The sequence below is a fragment of the Aythya ferina genome (assembly GCF_964211825.1).
Source record: "Aythya ferina genome assembly, chromosome: 19".
Taxonomy (NCBI): domain Eukaryota; kingdom Metazoa; phylum Chordata; class Aves; order Anseriformes; family Anatidae; genus Aythya; species Aythya ferina.
Genome location: NC_140309.1, coordinates 11,011,112 through 11,028,034, shown reverse-complemented (window position 1 = coordinate 11,028,034; position 16,923 = coordinate 11,011,112). Strand labels below are relative to the sequence as shown.

The following is a 16,923-nucleotide window of genomic DNA, read 5'->3' as shown; positions in this document are numbered from 1 at the left end:
GGTGTGCTCACATCTGCTGGGCACACACACAAAGGCCGCCCCGATGCTTGCCAAAACGTGGGGTGGGGAATCACTGATGGATATGGGGCACACGTGGGACCGGGGAAGCACCCATGGGGCCAGGGGGAGCTCAGCCCAGCCCCACTGCAGCAGGGAGCCCCAAAACCCATGGGCAGAGCAGAGCAGCCCTTTGTCCAAGGGCTGCCGGTGCCCGTCCTATAAATCCACACTGAAATCACCGCCTCTCTCCGCTGCCTGCAGGGCCCACAGGCATCACAGTGCAACCTGGTTTTCAAAAAAAAAATAAAAATAAATAAACAAAACTTGAGGAAACAGTCTGCTGTTCCTGCATGGGCAACTCCCAGGAGCAGTGCTGTGGGCCCGTGGTGTCTGCTCCTACAAAGTGCCTGCCGCCCTACAACACTCTTGCTGCCATCGTTGCTGCCTGCAGGCATCCCTCAGCACTCCCACATTCCTCTGTGCATGCAGCCAGACGCACGAGCAGCCTTCCTGAAGGCCGTGCCACTTTATTAGCAGCTCCTCTTTGCAAGCCCTGTACATAATTCGATATTAATGACAATTCACTGCGTGGCTCCGTCCCCATGCCAGGAGGATGCTCGGGGGATGCTCAGCCCCCGGGGTGCCCTCGCTGTGCTCCCAGCACTGGCCCCAGCGATCGATCGGTGCAGCCATGGGGCTGGGAGCAGAGCTGGCACGTGTTGGTGGGGGAGAAGGAACAGAAACCACGTTTAATGCCAAGCCAAACTCAAACGTGTGGGAGCAGGCTGGGGGGTGGTCAGAAAAATCTTTTATTGTCTTGCAGATGCTCGGTAACAGCAGCTAAAGCAGGTGCCAGGCCTGGGGAGGAGCAGCGCCTCAGGATGCAGGCCTGTCCTGCAGCACATCTGCACCTGCACCTCACCCCATGGCACCTGATGGTCATAAAACACCTGCTTCAGTCATAAAACGTGCTGGGAAGAAGCAGATTAAAGCTGGCTGGGCACTGGGGGCTACCAACCCACACACACGCTGAGGAAGAGCCCAAAGGCAAGGCTGAGGCCTGCAGACAAGGCCCTCGCTGCCCACCTGGCACCCAACATTACCCAAATTCCCCCCAAATTCTTCCTGCCCCTCCTGGCATCCCTGTAGGTTTGCAGAGGGGACATCACGGCTACACTTTCCAACTCGCTGGGCCCGTGGCAGGGATTTATGTAAGCGGGCTGCAGGAATAAGCACCGTGCCCTCACACTGCGCTGTGATCTATCCTAAATACCTACAATATTTCTGGTAGTAAACAATCTCCAAGACTCATTTCTTAGAGCAGCAGCAGATGGTCAAGAGCATTTCCTGAAATTGAATATTATAATGAATTTAGGATCGAAAAAATTTACATAATAATCTGTTTTAGATTCTGATAGTGAAGAAACCTACACAGAAACTGCTTCTTTTCAGCTATTCGAATTAAAGTATAAATCTTCAAGTACTTTAATTATAAACAAACTCTTTGCCATTCCAGACCCATGAAAGAAATTGAAAAATTAACTACCCAGTGAAGCTCAAGGCCACACGGCAGGCTCTGTCCATCCGCCAGCTTACCTCTCGCGACCCAGTGCCATGGCTCTGTGCACGGCAGCTGCAGCGAGACAGACACAGCCCTGCCTGGTGCACCTGGATTGAGCGGGGACATGATGAATCCTGTCCTAGTTCTGCACCCTGGGGTGGGATGGGGTGCTGTGGGACAGGTCCATGCTGCCTACGGGCCAGCCGTGCCCAGGTTTGGTGAAGGAGCAGCCTCTGGGGCAGGCACAGAGGATGCCTTGCACTCTGCTCATAGTGATGCAGCAGCACCCACGCTGCTGGTGCTGAGCCCCTGCCAGGGCCACCTTCCTCCCCGTTGTGGCACCTGGCACAGCCCCGGGACCAGGACAATTCACTGCCAGGCCCAGCATCCTGGTCCAGATGCTGATGGGCACACCTGGGAGCAGGGCGGCCTCCAAAGGGCAGCAAATACAGCAGTGGTGCTCAGCCCCCTGAGCATTGTTGCAGGGGCACCCATGGACACAGATGGCCAGAGGCACCAGATGATGACAGCGATGTCCCCATCCTCCCACAGCTGTTGGACCATGGGAGTATTTCACCCGACAGCCTGGGGCTGAGGCAGCAGAGGGCTTTCCCTTTTAGAAAAGCAAATATTTAGTCTAGATAAAAAACCCCGAGAGCGTTTTCCCCAGGTAATACTAGTAACTAAAATAATCACATTCACTTTGCTGGTTTAATTTTATATTTCCATTTCTACCTTATCTTTTTTCTGCAAGCATCATTAAACCACACCATAACAAAAATACATGAACTGTTATTCTTTCAAGAGAAGCCATAAACCACCTCAAAGCTTTTCAAGTTTATTCTTATCTCGTACATCTTCCTCTGGTTCTCTCTTTTTTTTTTTTTTTTTCCCTTCATGCATTTCAGAAAGGTAGTTTTCCCTAATGTTAAGAATAGTTGCATTGAAAATGAGATGCTGCCTCTGAAAAACCCCTCTGGAGGATTAAATAAGTAAAATATAGCCAGAAAATAAACTGGAACCTCATTAAAATAATTTTGCAAGAAGGAATCCTACCTTACAATAGCTTTTCAATATCACTTAGAAAATTCTTAGAGTCATATATATATGTTCTTAATTCAGGACCTTCCATTAAAAAAGACATTACAGAGGGAACTGAGAGGCCATTTAGTACCCTTGTTTATATAAAAATGCATATTAGGCACAGATGCAATCTCAAGCAGAAGACTTGTGATATGGTTTGAACAAGCTGCACCGCGCCGGAAGGTGCTAATGAGGGCTGGCAAAGCTGCGAAGGCGCCGGCAGACACCGCCACCTCCTCTGGTCCACCGTGCAACCAAAATCAGTCTTGGAGCAGGACCTGGGACAGAGCTCAGCATCGTGGAGACCTGCAGAGTCCGGTCCTCAGATCTCCAGGGAAAAGAGCTGAGCTAACACTTATGGAGTGCAGGAGAAACACTGCTGATTTGGCAGCTTCTAAAACAGGCCAGAAAAAAAATAATAATAATAAAAAAAAAATTGGCAGGTTTAACTTTGCATCAAGCCAGAGCACATTGTTACATTTTTAAATATATCAAACTATTGATCATAAGCAAGCCAATTACCTCTGTGCATAGCTAAAGCTGTGCAGTGAGCATATTTGAGCCATCGCTGCATCCACCCATCCATTCTGCACCGACTGGGCAAAAACCTCGCAGCCTCCAGCAGCCGGATCGTGAGCTCCCCATGGACACAGCCCACGAGGGATGCTGCCACGGGCTCCAGCAGCATTCCCAGTGGCCTGGTCAGCATCATTTTGGCGTGCCTGCTTGCACATACGAAATGCATTCAGCACAAACAACTTCGTAACAGCGTGATGCGCTGGGAGATGTAATTAAACACAAACAGCATCCAGCTGCAAGGAGCACGCAATGCGCATCTTTTATCTCTGAATTTGGGTACCCGTGTTCGGCAGTGACATCCGTCTCAGGGCTGAAGCCAGTCACCACTATTTTAGTGCTAACAAGAACCCTGTGTACTTGCAGAGCATCTCCCAGCTGAAGATCCCAATACCCGGACAAATATTTTATCTCCAGAGGCTTTGAGAAAGACGGTAAGCATAATTGCTACCCCAGCCCACTGAAAACACAAGAAGAATTTCTTCAGCTATCCCCAAAACCTCCATCAGTTTGAATTGGACCGCAAGATAACTTCAATCACCCTGAGGCTGAAGCCCAAGTGAAGTTAAAGCATCTTCCCTCAAAGCAAAATACCCCCTCCAGTTCCTATTAAAAAAAAAAAAAAAGCCCAATACCCTCCAGTTATGATAATGCAGGCACACAGCCCCAGACGTGCACGCATCACGCACGGCACAGCCCCTGCAAAAACGCCGCTGCCGTAAACCAAGCCTCATCTTACACAATATTTGGGTCGCAAGTTTTATAGGGAATAAATATCACACTTCAATTTCATGGTAACTTAGGAGGGTTGACTGGCAAATACCATGGCTTTTACATGGTTCTACCAATTACGGAGCAATTACATGTAACCTAGATCTGGAGGACATACAGTAGAGATATAATGTATTCCTCTCCGTGTTAAAAAGAAAGAGGCAGTTAATAGAAAACACTTTTTTTTTTTTTTTGAATTATAAAACTCTCCTATTAGAACCCACAATATTCCTGGGTGACGTTATTAAAACTCCACATCAATCTCCAACCCAACGCAAAGACTGCCACCCCATTAACACATCAGTTGTGGGACGATCAATAAAAATTTACTTTAAAATGTGCCATATGTCGCCTCCAACAAAGTTTTATTATTCAGATTCATCAGTTTGTACCTCAACCCCCGTGCAATTAAATCCCATTTAGCAGGACTGACCTCCTGATTTGAACTTGTCATTCCTACAGCTGGTTTGGAGTTTAACAGCACTTTTAAGTAATGAAAGCAAAATGTCTGCGAGTTGGTGGTGGAGCACGGTGAGCCCTCCGGCGGGAGCCCTCGTCGCACCTCTGCCGCCGGCACAGCTCTCGCACCAAAACAGGGTGAGGGGAAAAAAATAATAATAATAAAAAAAAAAAAAGAGCGCAGGCACATTTTAACATGTTGTAGCATATTTGTAAACATCGTTAATCACGGATTAGCAGATGGTAATGTTAATTGCACCTGTGGAAGTAACAAGACCTCAAGGTTGATTACATTTACAAACTCCGATCATCGCTGCGGCGCGGCTGGAGGATTCCCCGCTGCACCCGGAGGGGCCGCGTGCCCAGGCTGAGTCCTCGCACCCGATTTTCAGCACGGCCTCGTTATAAAGCTGCTGCAGAAAAATGGGACAATTAATGCTGGCAGAGACCTGCGCCTGTGCTCATCGGGTGGGCACAAGGCTTAAGTATAACAGGGATGGTGCCAGAGATGCTTTAGAAAAAAAATAGCAAACCCACAACTTTCTTGAATGCAGCTGCAAATGAGAACGAGAAGCCCTGGAGCAGCCAAATCGATCTCATTCCACTGCACACAGCCCAGCTGCCCGAGGCGGCACGAGCACCAGGCACGAGCACGGGGCAGCCCCAGCCGTGGCACAGCGCCGATCGTGGCACAGAGAAAATAGCTGTTCCCTGCCCAAAAACACTGCAAGCCCCTCTCAAGAAACCTCATTAGGAGCCAGTCGAGGATTTTATGGAATGATTTGATTTTGGTCACGTTAATAATCTGTGCACAGAACCTAAATTTGGGGCATTAGCTGAGCTTCTCCAAGCCTGTTCTCCCTTGAGTTGATTTTGGGGGATGAAAAGATTTGCGCTCAGCCTGGTCTGAGATTAAAAAGACAGGCGCGGAGCGCATCTTCTGAGCTAGCAAGGACAAATATTTTGCCACTGTGCTTAGAGACACTTTGATTATTGAGAAATCATTTTGGAAGGGCAATTACTAAATTTTAAAATCAATTTGGTAAATATGCTTCTGAGAGGAATCCATGACAAGCAGCAGGGAGGGAAGAATTGACTTTCAAATTACACACACACACTTTATTCATATCTAAATATCAAAGAGACTCTATGTACAAACAGAAGTAATCAGGAAACATGTTTTGATCTTGCTGATGTACACAAAAAATGACAATTAATGTCCTCCTTTATGATATAAAGCCGGGAGTTTTTTACAGTTACATTACAGGGACGATTATAGTCGAGCTTAAGGCTAAAAATAATGAAAGACTATAAAAACTACATTTTAACGTTTAAAAATATCCAGGAAATTAACTGGAGAAGCAGGCAATGATCCAATTAATGGATCGCATTTATTAGATCGGGGGCAAATCACGCAGCAGAAGGCTCCATCTCAAAAGGTGCCACTCTGCAGAGGTCCCCGTGCTCCTCCCGGCAGCGCGAGGCCTCAGGCGTGCTGGGTCCACAGCAGGATGCAGCTCGGGCAGGAGGAGAGGTGTCGGCTGTGCCAGAAGCCAAGCCCACGTCCATGAGCTGGGCACCAGCGATGCAAAGCAGGGCCAAAAGTTAACGCCGAGGGAGAGGTGCTGAATGCAGTGGCTGTAGCTGTCCAGGGTGGGATTTACTGCACTAGCAATGACACCCGTGGAGCAGCAGTCAGGCACGAGGTCTGTTTGTGCACTCAGATCCCCGTTTCCCTCGCCTTGCACCAGCAGCAGATGCACTCCCTGGATGTGCCAACAGAGCTGGCAGACAAACTGTTAAAAATAACCATAAAGCACCAGAGCTTCTTAAAATGCAAAGCTCATACAGCCCCCGGTAAGCCCGGTCTGACGCTCCAGTGCCACTGCAAGGTGCTGCGCAGACAGCGGCTGCACGGGGCAACTTGTGGGGAGTCGCTGCAGAGATGGATGCTGAGCCACCAGAGTGACTGCAGGGATTCTGATCCATCCTGCCTGCGAGGCTTGGGAAAACCCACTCGTTGGCACATTTAAAATAGGACCAGACTGCTGGAAACTGCTCCCAGAGGAAAACCGATCACAGTGCAGGGGGACGGAGAGACCCGGCCAGGCCCCCACCCCAGGGCTCCTGGCAATGTCCCCACGCTCACCCCACTGACGGAGCCACTGTGGGCACCAAGGTCTTGAGGTTTTTTGGGTTCAAAAAAGTAACTGCTCCATCGTTACTCACCGGCCTCCTCATTAGGGAGGTAAACCAGCACAGCTACGCGTGGTCTGAGGGTGCGCGGCTTTCCCAAACCCAAGCAAACTTAATGAAGTGCCTCCTCTTATTAAAGCACTGCACAAAGAAATTATTGCTTTTTTTTTAAATAAGAAGCTGCAGTTTGTATGAAATCGGAAAAAAAAAAAAACTATATACACTTATCTATAGATTAAGAATAGAGCAAAGGCTTTATCCTCATCCCTGCTGCTCAAGACTCAGCTAGCCCCAAGTGCTGACCCTGTCTTGCGAAAAATGAGCAAATCTAAGCCACGGGCACCCTCTGCTGGGGCAGACACGGCTGCATGATCAGCGCCAGCAGGGAAGGCTTGCCAGCAGGCTCACTGGCCCCTTGCCTTTTCATTTCAGCATTAAAAAAATAAATAAAAAAAGATACATTCAGCCCACAAAGCGAGTGCTACGCACCTGCCCAGCAGCCATCACCCCAGCAGTCCACCAGACCTTTCGCTGCTGTTTGGTGAACAATTTCAGACGCAGGCACAGAAGCATGTCTGGCACTGCAGCAGGCGTTTTTGGAGGAATTTGGCTTCTGTCCTTTTGTCCTGAAGAGACCGAAGGGGCAGCCACAGCTCAGGACATGTGCTGCCACACACCAGGCACCCTCTCTAGCTGCAGTGACAGAGGTGAGCACTCGACACCACTGAACGGCAGCAGGTTTCAGTGCGAGGCTGAGCAGGATCCCACCTGCAGGCCAGCCCCTGGCTGGGCGATGCTCCTCGTTTCTCCTCGGCCAGGGAAGCCCCCAGAGCTGCTGCAGCAGCAGAGCGACGTGTCCTGTCCCAGCCCTGCAGCCGCCACCGCAGCCACTGCCCTCGGCAAGGCCGGCCAGCCTCTCCCAGGGACACATCTGAAAAAACCCCACATCCACAGACCGGTTTACAGACTTCATTTAGCTCAAAGGAAAGTCCTAATTAGTCACTCTGAGTGATTTACTTGTTCATTTGGAAGGGGGGAGGGGGGAGACTAAGCTGAATTGTTTGAAATTATCCCTAAAGGGCACTGTAAATTAAGTGTTAATGAGGAATCCTATGCAAAGGGCCACAGTAGCTAAATAAAATAATTAAGGTGCTAAGCGATAACATTCATTTGGTTCTCAATAATTTAGCCAGCCTGGTTTTCAACCAGGATATTTGCAAATGAAACCACCGTCACCACTCTCCCTGCACCCACGATGCCATCAGTGGGGACTGTGGTGCTGGGGCAGCTCAGCATCCAGCTGCATCTCGCCCACCATGGAAGGAAAAAATTCCCTAAATGAGGAGAACAAGCTCCACACCCCCCTTCCCACCTGAAGGGAGAGCCCCGTTCCACTGATCACACTCAGGGTTTATATATGACACAAAAAGGATTGATTTCAGTCTACAAGAGATCTTCACAGAGGCTTTATTTCAATGGGCTGCATTTTTCCCCACTACAGCTCTTTCGAACAGGTCGTGTCCATCCTTTGGCACGGCCGCAGATTCGTGTTACAATCAAATACAACAGGCTGCACTTGAGACTTCCAAATAGCAATATGTAACAGGGGAACTGCCTCGGGAATAAATTGCTATCGAGTAGTCCCAAACCAAATCTGTTTGTCGTCAGCACCCTCCTGGCAGCTAGGAGGGTGCCAACCAAGAACTGGCTCTAAGCTGCAGCCCAAAATCCTCTCCACAGCCCGAGCAATGTAAGTCCCCTTGCAAAAAAAAAAAAAAAAGACCTGCAGCCAACACTGGCTATTTTATTGCAAAAAAACGAAGGATTTGGCTGTCTGCTTTTAAAACCTAGCTTTATCTCCTCTTCCTTACAACCTTTCCTCTGAGGGTGGGAGGTGTTACCTACTGCTTGAAGGCATTCAAGCACTGAGCCAGGGCTGTGGTGGCATTGTGCACCAGCCAAAACACAGATTGGGCCAACTGGGCTCACCCTGTACATTGTAGAGATGGTGAAAAGCCTGGAAGGAGCAATTCCACATCCACACCGACTGGAAGCAGCCATGAAATGCCAAGCCGCCTCCCTCTGCAAAAGGTCCAGGCTGGGAGACCTCCACCACGTGCCACAATAAAAATCAGTCACTGCCTCAGCTTTTGGCTGCAGATGGAATGCAGGAGAATACCTGTAGCAAACTTAAAAACAAACAAAAAACATATATTTTTAAAAAATTAAAAGAAAATCATTCTGAGAGCCTAGATGCTCGAGATTTTTAAGTGCAGAAGTTTGGACTGATGCCCTTGTGCATCAGAAGTATTTTTACCAGTAGCCACCGAGACGTTCAGCGACTCGATCCCTGGGTGAAGCGCTCTGCCAGGGGGAATGGCCAGCATCCGATGGCACAAGAGCTGCGTCTCCAGGGAAAGTCCATCCCCTTCATTACCTGCAGAACACAGACACCACTCAGGTCAGCTCACAGCTGCTGCCACGTTCCTTCTTCCCTGTCACGAGTACAGGTCTTGCTATGCTCTCTCACCGCTCACCAACCTCATCAACCCCACCAAACAACAGCCAAGAAATACCAGTGACGAGCTGGGTGCCTTCCCTGCCATCCCTGGCCCCCTCCAACCTCCCTGGACCCACTCTCCAGTACCCGCAGTGTTCCCAACACCCTCCCAACACACCTGCACACCCAGTAAATCACAGAAACTTGGAGCTCGAGTGCAAGCACCCCCCATGCAAGCACCCACGGTGCCAGCGGGCAGCTGCCCACGTACACGGGCTGCTGCCAGAGGCACGAGGCAGACGAGGCCACCGGGCTACTGTGGCACAGCAAATCCCACAGCCCTATCGGCAGCGACAGGCTCAGCCTTTTCAGCGCAGAGTACCACCAGCTGGGTGCAACTTGTGAATGCAGACAGTTTAACCAGAGGCTTCAATTGATTAGTTGTTAAACCATCCAACAGCCCTGATATGTTTGGGCTGATACACTGGTGAAACAGAGTTGAAATCTATCCCAGGTCATTAGTAGTTGTTTGACTCACACTGTCACAAAGGGAAATGGAAAGGGAGAGGCTTTAAACAATCCTATGTGCAGACAAGTGAAAATGCAGAAGACCACAGACCTCCCAGCCCGCTCAGCTCCCCAAAGACTTCTTCCACATTCATTATTTAGAGCTACACAGACAGCTACACGGCTGCAAGCATACCTGGCTCATTTCAAAGACGTGCCCACCCTCTAACAAACCAGGCTCAGCACGCTGGATGCCAAACATTCCCCTTCGACAGCCAGACCCCGGGCCCAGCTGAACCCCAGACTCACCCAGGGCAGCACCACCGGGGCACACGCTGTGTGTGCAACCAGGCCTTGCTCAGCTCACCTCCACTCATCTGAGGTTTAACAGCATCACGGATGCTTTAGGCACTGTCTCTGCCACTGGAGACTCTCTCCTCCAGAAGGCAAACGAGCTCCTAGCTGGGCTGAGTTGCCACAAAGTTCTTCCCTTGGTGTCTGCTTAGAGCTCTTCCCCAGCTCTTGCCCAGTCTCTATGTATTTATCTGTGTGAGACCTCCTCCCGCACGACACAGGGAGTGCTGTTATTACCACTTTCACAGACTGGACGCTGAGGCCCTGTCTCACATTTCGCTGGCTGATCTAACAGGCAAGATGCACTCTGTGTAAGGAAAAGCAGGCATTTGGTCATGCATCTTGCATCACCTTCCCAGAGAAAATAAGCAAAAGCGCCCTTTTGCTGGGGTGAATGGACCTTCAGAAAAACAAAATCCCATCCTAACCCTTCTTTTCTTGCTGCTTTAAGCCAGCAGCACAGACAAGGCATGGCCAAGGGATCTGAGGCCACCTGGGAGGCCTGAGTGACACAGGGAGCCAAAGACAGGGCTCCCACAACCCGCCCTGCCTTCATCACTAGACTGTGGCTCTCTAGGGATGCTCCAAGGAAATAAAAATATGTACATTAACCTACTTTTGCCTGATTCAACGCAGGAAAGTTTTAGATCTTACAGCACTATTTGTCTCCTGAGCCTCTCAAAACCACATTCTCACGGGGCTCTCCAACTGGGACAGCAGCTATTAGCAGAGGTGCCACAGTTCCTGGAGCAATCCCCTCCTCTCCCTGATACGGGCCTTACGATTCCTAATAAAGGCAGCAATTTTGCTTCCAGCTTTTACAAAGCTTTTTATGGCTCTAGCTGCTTAAAATAATTAGGACCTATAAATTCAGGGCAAAAAGACTTGCACAGACTGTGACACGTGGGAGGGAGTATCGACTAAATCAGAGAGAATCCTAGTTTATACCAGTGAACAAAACGCTTCCCACTTCAGATCTTTGGCTTTGATCTCATGGTTTTGTCTCTCAGTGACAGAGCACCTGTTACTGTCCTTAATTATTTGGCAATGCCTGCCCCCGATGCAGTACTGCCCAGGACTTGGTCTGGTGCTCACAGGAGCCTGTAATAATGCACCACCCCTCACCTTCACACTCCGACTTGCCATATGGGATCAGACTCATGCTCCAAACACTCCTGCTCCTCCAAACCACACAGCACACTTTGCACCACAGCACATGAAATCCTGAGCTTGGCTGAAATGAGAGAACAGGAGTTTCCCTGCCCCTCCTGCAATTAACACCAGTGTAGCAACTGCAGTTTTTGGTGCAGGATGTCCAAAGCCAGGCAGAAGGGGCTGTGCTGAGGAAGGTGCACAATGAGCAGCTTGATAAAACCACCACTTCCACCGCCTTAAAACCCAAGCTGAAGACTGGATGTGTAAGAACAAACTACCCAGCAACTCTTCTTCCCTGGCCACCGAAGTGCTCCCAACCTGTTCCTGTTCACACAGGGCACACAAGACACTGCCTGAAGGGCACCTGGCCTGCTGGGCACCTTAGGCAACACCTCTAGCACAGACAACATTCACCTGGGCTGTCCAAATCATTCTCTTCCAAGCCAGCGAGGATGCCAGGGGGGTGAATTCAAGTCTGCAAATGCTTAACTTACAAGACAATCTATGCAATGCTCGCTACCATGCTAATATATCTTTGCTGCTCTCTATTTGTGGCTGCAGGTACGCTACATATTCAGATCTAGGATGTTTCTTCAAACAACCCCAGCATCAGACAACTGTAATGTTCAATTTTCTTTTCAGTGAAGAGTTAGTGCTCAGCAGAGAGTTGAAATCATTACTGCTGCAAGGTCTGGGAGCTCTCCTTATGCATCTACCCATCAGCCTCCAATCTCCCTTGACAAAAGGATATTTGGACTTTTTCCTGGAGAAATCTCTCATAATTCAAGGTAATGACACCACTGCCACTTTCACCCCCTTCCTTTCTCTTGGTGTTGCCGTTGTTTCTGGGATGCATTTCTTTGTGGTCCATCAGCATCGCTGCCAGCCTCCCCATCCCCTTTATAATATAGCTTCACACATCTTGTAGAGATGCCAGATTTGCTGCATTGTCTTGTCAGTATTTCTAGGAGTTCAATAAACATTTTAATTAAAGGAATGTCTTCTGAGCCAAGAAAACCGCAGCACGGGGCAGGATTACAGCCCCTTGATGGCTCGTCGCCAGCATGACACCACTTCCAAGTGTAAAAGCTCAAACCAGCTTCGTGCCAGGTGACAGACACAAAGCGGGGGCTACAGGATGGCCACACAGGGGTGCCTAGAGCAGCACTCCTGGGTGAATCCCTTTCTCTGGCTGCCACAGGGCCATTACTCCCCTTCTCTTCACCTTCTGGCAGGCTGCACAGCTCAAACTCTGCCTAGAAAAGGCAGCATCCTTTGCAAGTTTCACAGCACACAGCTCTGGCAGGGAGGAGGTTAAACCCGCCCTTCCTACCAGCACTGCAGTGGCCAGCAGCTCCTGCCTTCTCACAGGCACACACAAGCAGCCACAGACCGATCTCGGTGGTGGTCTTGGCCACAAAGCCCAGCCTTTTGTTCTGACCATCCCCAACATCATCTCCACATCTCCAGACCGGAGCACAGACACAGGACAGCTCACCCTCAGCACAGCACAAGCAGACACATACCTCCTGGGTCTCTCTCACCCAGGTCTGTGCTTGACCAACACAGAAAATCCAGGTTCAGGGCCCTACAACAGGATCAACAGCACTGCAGAACGCAACACAAAGCAACGTGCTGTGGTTGCACTGACCCAGCCCTGCCCTGCTACTGAGAACTGCCACGTAGTCCCTCTGCAGTTACTAAACTCCCTGTTCATCTGCACAAACTGTTTTGTTCTTTACAGTTCCTACTGGGAAACCTCCAGGCTCCCCCCTTCTTCTTGGCCTCTGTTTTATTTGCCCACAGATCACGCTGGTGCTTCTCGATCAGCTTTTCTTTTCCAGACCAAAGCATAACAGAACGTAACAGACCTGAAACTAGCTTAGGGGATGACATGCTACCCCGATCAGTTCCTCACACACATGCTTCCACCAAGCCCAAAGCTCTGTCAATTGACAATACCTATTACTATAATAATGGGTTTATTCCACCGAAATTCCAAGCAACTGATGACAGGAACGTTTTCCACCTCTTCGGGCTTGCTCACCGTTCCCACAACTTCCCAGCCTTCTGCAGCTTTAGCCTGGGAACAGGAAAGGAAATACATGTTAAAAACAACAGCAACTTTTCAAGCTTAAAAAGAAAGTAAGATATGTACATAACCAAATAAATGTTTTAGACTTGCAGTTAAGCTGACTGGCCTTTTGACACCCCTTGCATTTTTACCACCAAAGTCCTACTAGTACCAGGACACAAACCTTGGAACGAGGAAAATGAACAAAACAAACTAAAAGCGGGTTATTTTCCTCCTGTTGTTTGTTCCAGTTTATCAAGCAAACAAAAAGCAACTGAAAAGCTTTTTCTGCCAGTGTAACAGTTCTAGGAGGGTTTTTGGCAGCAAAGTACACAGAAAGAGTAGCATTAAACAAATCAGCATAATGCTAATGAACAGAGCAATGTGGCACAAGTTCTCAAGCGCAGCCTCAGCCATCAGAAGCCCCCAGGAACGTTTTCAAACACAACTACACATTTTTCAACCTGGATGCCAAAAATCAGCTCATATAAAAAGCAGGGCACTCAACACTCAGTGCTTCACATAACCAGAGAACCAGCCTTCCCTCCCTCACCCTAGTGAAAAGAACCTTAATTATTTGTCTTAGAAATCCATTTTAACAATAAAAGAGCCACTGCTTCTTGCCAGCTTCATTTCCTGTGAAACTGGTGCTTTTTACATTAAGTTATATCAAATTTACACCAGCCAGGCAATGCCAAGGGTTAGGCCGGTGAATCTGGGTCCAATTAAATGAACTGCTGCAATGGCTCCCAATGTTAATAATTCAGGCTTTACAGTAACAAAGTGATTCTTCCAGCTGTTTCAATTAAATATCAATGTACTTTATGTGCCTTTCATTTCATCATCCTCTAGAGCTCCAATGGCCGCACACCTATGGTACAGCTGAACGCTGGTTTTCTAGCACCAAGCTTCCAGGCTTACCCCTGTGTGGAATGTGATCAGCTCCTCCTCAAAGGGACAGAGGCATGCAGCTACCCCAAGAGAGCCTCTGTCCCTCTACGGATCCAAAGCTTCTGCCCTCCCACACCTTGCTGGACCCTCCAGCTCCACCGCTGTACTGGTCTGGGGCATCCCACGCAAACAGAGGAAGGCAGAGGAGAGCCTGTGGCTCCTCACTCCCTGGCCACATCACCCAGCCTCACGCAGGCAGCATTCAGCTGGTTCCCAGTCCAGCCAGGGCACAAAGCACCGCCACAAGAAGTCAGGGCAGTTGTGTGGTGCTACTGCAGGGGATGGACTCACGCTAATTCAAAGCAACTCTCCTGTGTTTGTTTCAGCTTAAATCATGTTTTTCCACGTGGTGCAGTCCCCTTTTGTGTTCTGCAAAGGCCCTTATCTCACCTCGCAGCATAGGTACAGGGTAAAAAGCTTCTCAGCGGCTCACACCCAGCCCTGCTTTCTCCTCGCTCCCCTGCTCCAAAGGCTGCCCAATGCTGCCATCGTGTGCCAGGCTCTGGGACGCTGCCTCTGTGTGCGCTGGGAAAGACCTGCTGCAGACAGCAGCACCAGCCCTGGTCCCCACGGACAGACAGTGAGACAGACCCCATCTTACCGAGTCGCAGCACAGACCCACTGCTACCCTGCCAGCACCATCCTCCAGAAAGGACCCACAGCACAGAGCAACTGTCCCAACCCGACCCGACACAACCGGACTGCGGGTGCGAGCCCATCAGAGAGGTCCTACAGCACAGAGCACCAGTAGCGAGCAGGAACACAGAGCAGGAGAACAGAACGCTGCAAAAATTTGAGTCCTCTTTCTTCACCTCCTTTCTGTTCAGCACATGCAATATTTGAGGTTTCCCATATATATGTTACACTAAGATACTGGAAGAAAAAAAAAATGTGGATCATTCTACCTTCAAAAAGCTCCGGAGGTCATCTGTGCTGTAGACATCAAAGACTTCCATAGCTCCAGAGCTAGCTTTGCTCACTGTCGGAGTCAAGGGGCAGCTGCAAGGGAAAAAAAGGAAAAGTTTCGTATGATGGCAAAAGAGGAAGACCAGGAGGATTTTTGCTTCTCTATTTCCTTCTCTTGCCTGTGCAGCAGGCAATTCCATCTAGTCTGCAAAAAATCTCGTTCGCTATACGGATGTATTTTCCTATAGAGAATAGGAGGGCTCAAAAATTAACCCAAGAGATAAGTTGCAGCAGTTCTGTGCACAGTTGGACAATTAAAACAGAAAATTAGTTTTTTAAAAAGGGTACCCAGGGAGGTTCCCTACCAGCCTGGAACATGACAACCCGGAGCCTCCCTGCAGAGCGCAACGCGGAGCAGCAACTGCCCAAATCCAGTTCTCAAGCTCAGTCTTAGAAAGCCCTCTAAAGAAGCTGCTGAGCAGTGCAGGCTACAAAGCTATTTGGGCTCCAGGAGGAATAGAAAACTCCAGTGCCGAAGCTGCAGACACCCAAGCCCGTACCTGTCCCTCTGGCTGGTCACCACTCTGTCCACCCCCAAGAAGTAGGCAGAGCGCAGGAGTGCGCCCAGGTTCATGGGATCCTGGATCTGCTCCAGCACCAGCCAAACCAGCTGCCGGTTCAGACCCTCTTCACCCCCCAGATCGGGCTCCTCGGCTTCCTCCAGACTCTTGAAACGCAGAGGGGAGGCCTCCAAACAAACCCCCTGGTGCACCCGACCTCTGCACAGCGCGTCCAGCTCTCTCCTCCGGACATGGTGCACAGGCACCCCGCGGGCCGTGGCCTGAAGGACGAACTCGCTGGTGACCAGGCGCCGAGCACCAGCACCTTCCTTGAGGAACAGCCTGAACAGATCCCTCCTGGACTGCGACAGGGCCATGGCGCACGGCGCGATGCCGAAGAGGATCTCCGAGCCCCTCATCCTCTCCACGGGCAGCCCTTCCAGCCTCCTCCTGGCCTTTGGGACCTCACCCCCAGGCCACCTCCACCCCTCCTGCCCTGCTCCTGCAGCCACCCGGGACCCCCTCTTACAACCCTCGGCCCCCCTCCGGCTCCGGGGCTCCGGCCCCACGCGTGTCCGTGGGGAGCCGCGGGCATCGCCCCCCGCCTCAGCCGCCCCCTGCGAGGCCGCAGCTGGAAGCTGAGCGCCTGGGGAAGGCCCCGGCCCAGCACCCAGCGGCCGGCAGCCCCACGGGGGGCAAATATCCCGCGTGGGGCCGTGGCCCCCAGCCCCGAGCACCACCCTGGCGGCCCCACGGCGGAGAGCCCGCAGCGCTTGCTCCATGGGCACCCGCGTGGGGTGGGGGATAAAAAAATAAAATAAGAAAAAAACAAAACACCAGAGCCAGCCCCAAAAGCGGCGTGGGCTCGGGGAGGGGCCCACGCAGCCCACACAGCGCCCCGGGAAGGGTCGCGGACACGCGTGGGCCCCGCCGCGCCGCTTCCGTGCTGTGTGGGGGGAGCGGAGCGGGGCCGCACCACAGCGCCGCGGGGCGGCCGGCGGGACACAGGGCCCGGGCCCGCCCCCCCTGACAGGGCCCTAATTAACGAAGGGAGATGCCCCTCATTAACGCCTCTCATTAGGGCGGGCCGCGCTTCGGCCTGGTGCAGCCGCAGCCTCGCTGGTCCCGGGGCGTTTCTGTCCGGGCCCGGTAGGCCACTGAAGCACAACACGCGGCTCTTAAAGCTCTTACCGATTAAGAGATTTTAAGTAAAATCATATTTTTTTCTTGTTGTCTGCCAAAGCCAGGCGCACTTATCGCTCCCCCACCC

At 50.8% G+C, this 16,923-nt stretch overlaps 1 protein-coding gene and 1 long non-coding RNA gene across 2 annotated transcripts; both read right to left on the bottom strand.

Annotated features, from left to right (window-relative positions):
- Nucleotides 1-2,371: 2,371 nt before the first annotated feature.
- LOC311421252 lies at nucleotides 2,372-4,031 on the bottom strand. The gene is made up of 2 exons (XR_014684766.1): nucleotides 3,167-4,031; nucleotides 2,372-3,038 (listed from the first exon to the last, which is right to left on the bottom strand). It is a non-coding gene; the product is annotated as an uncharacterized lncRNA (long non-coding RNA).
- A 4,051-nt stretch (nucleotides 4,032-8,082) lies between these two features.
- Nucleotides 8,083-16,601, bottom strand: MRM1 (mitochondrial rRNA methyltransferase 1). Its single transcript, XM_084492943.1, has 5 exons — nucleotides 15,654-16,601; nucleotides 15,093-15,186; nucleotides 13,125-13,245; nucleotides 8,964-9,083; nucleotides 8,083-8,825 (listed from the first exon to the last, which is right to left on the bottom strand). Exons 1-5 carry the CDS (start codon nucleotides 16,433-16,435, stop codon nucleotides 8,782-8,784), a joined length of 1,161 nt encoding a protein of 386 aa, XP_084349069.1. The 5' UTR covers nucleotides 16,436-16,601; the 3' UTR covers nucleotides 8,083-8,781.
- Nucleotides 16,602-16,923: the final 322 nt, after the last annotated feature.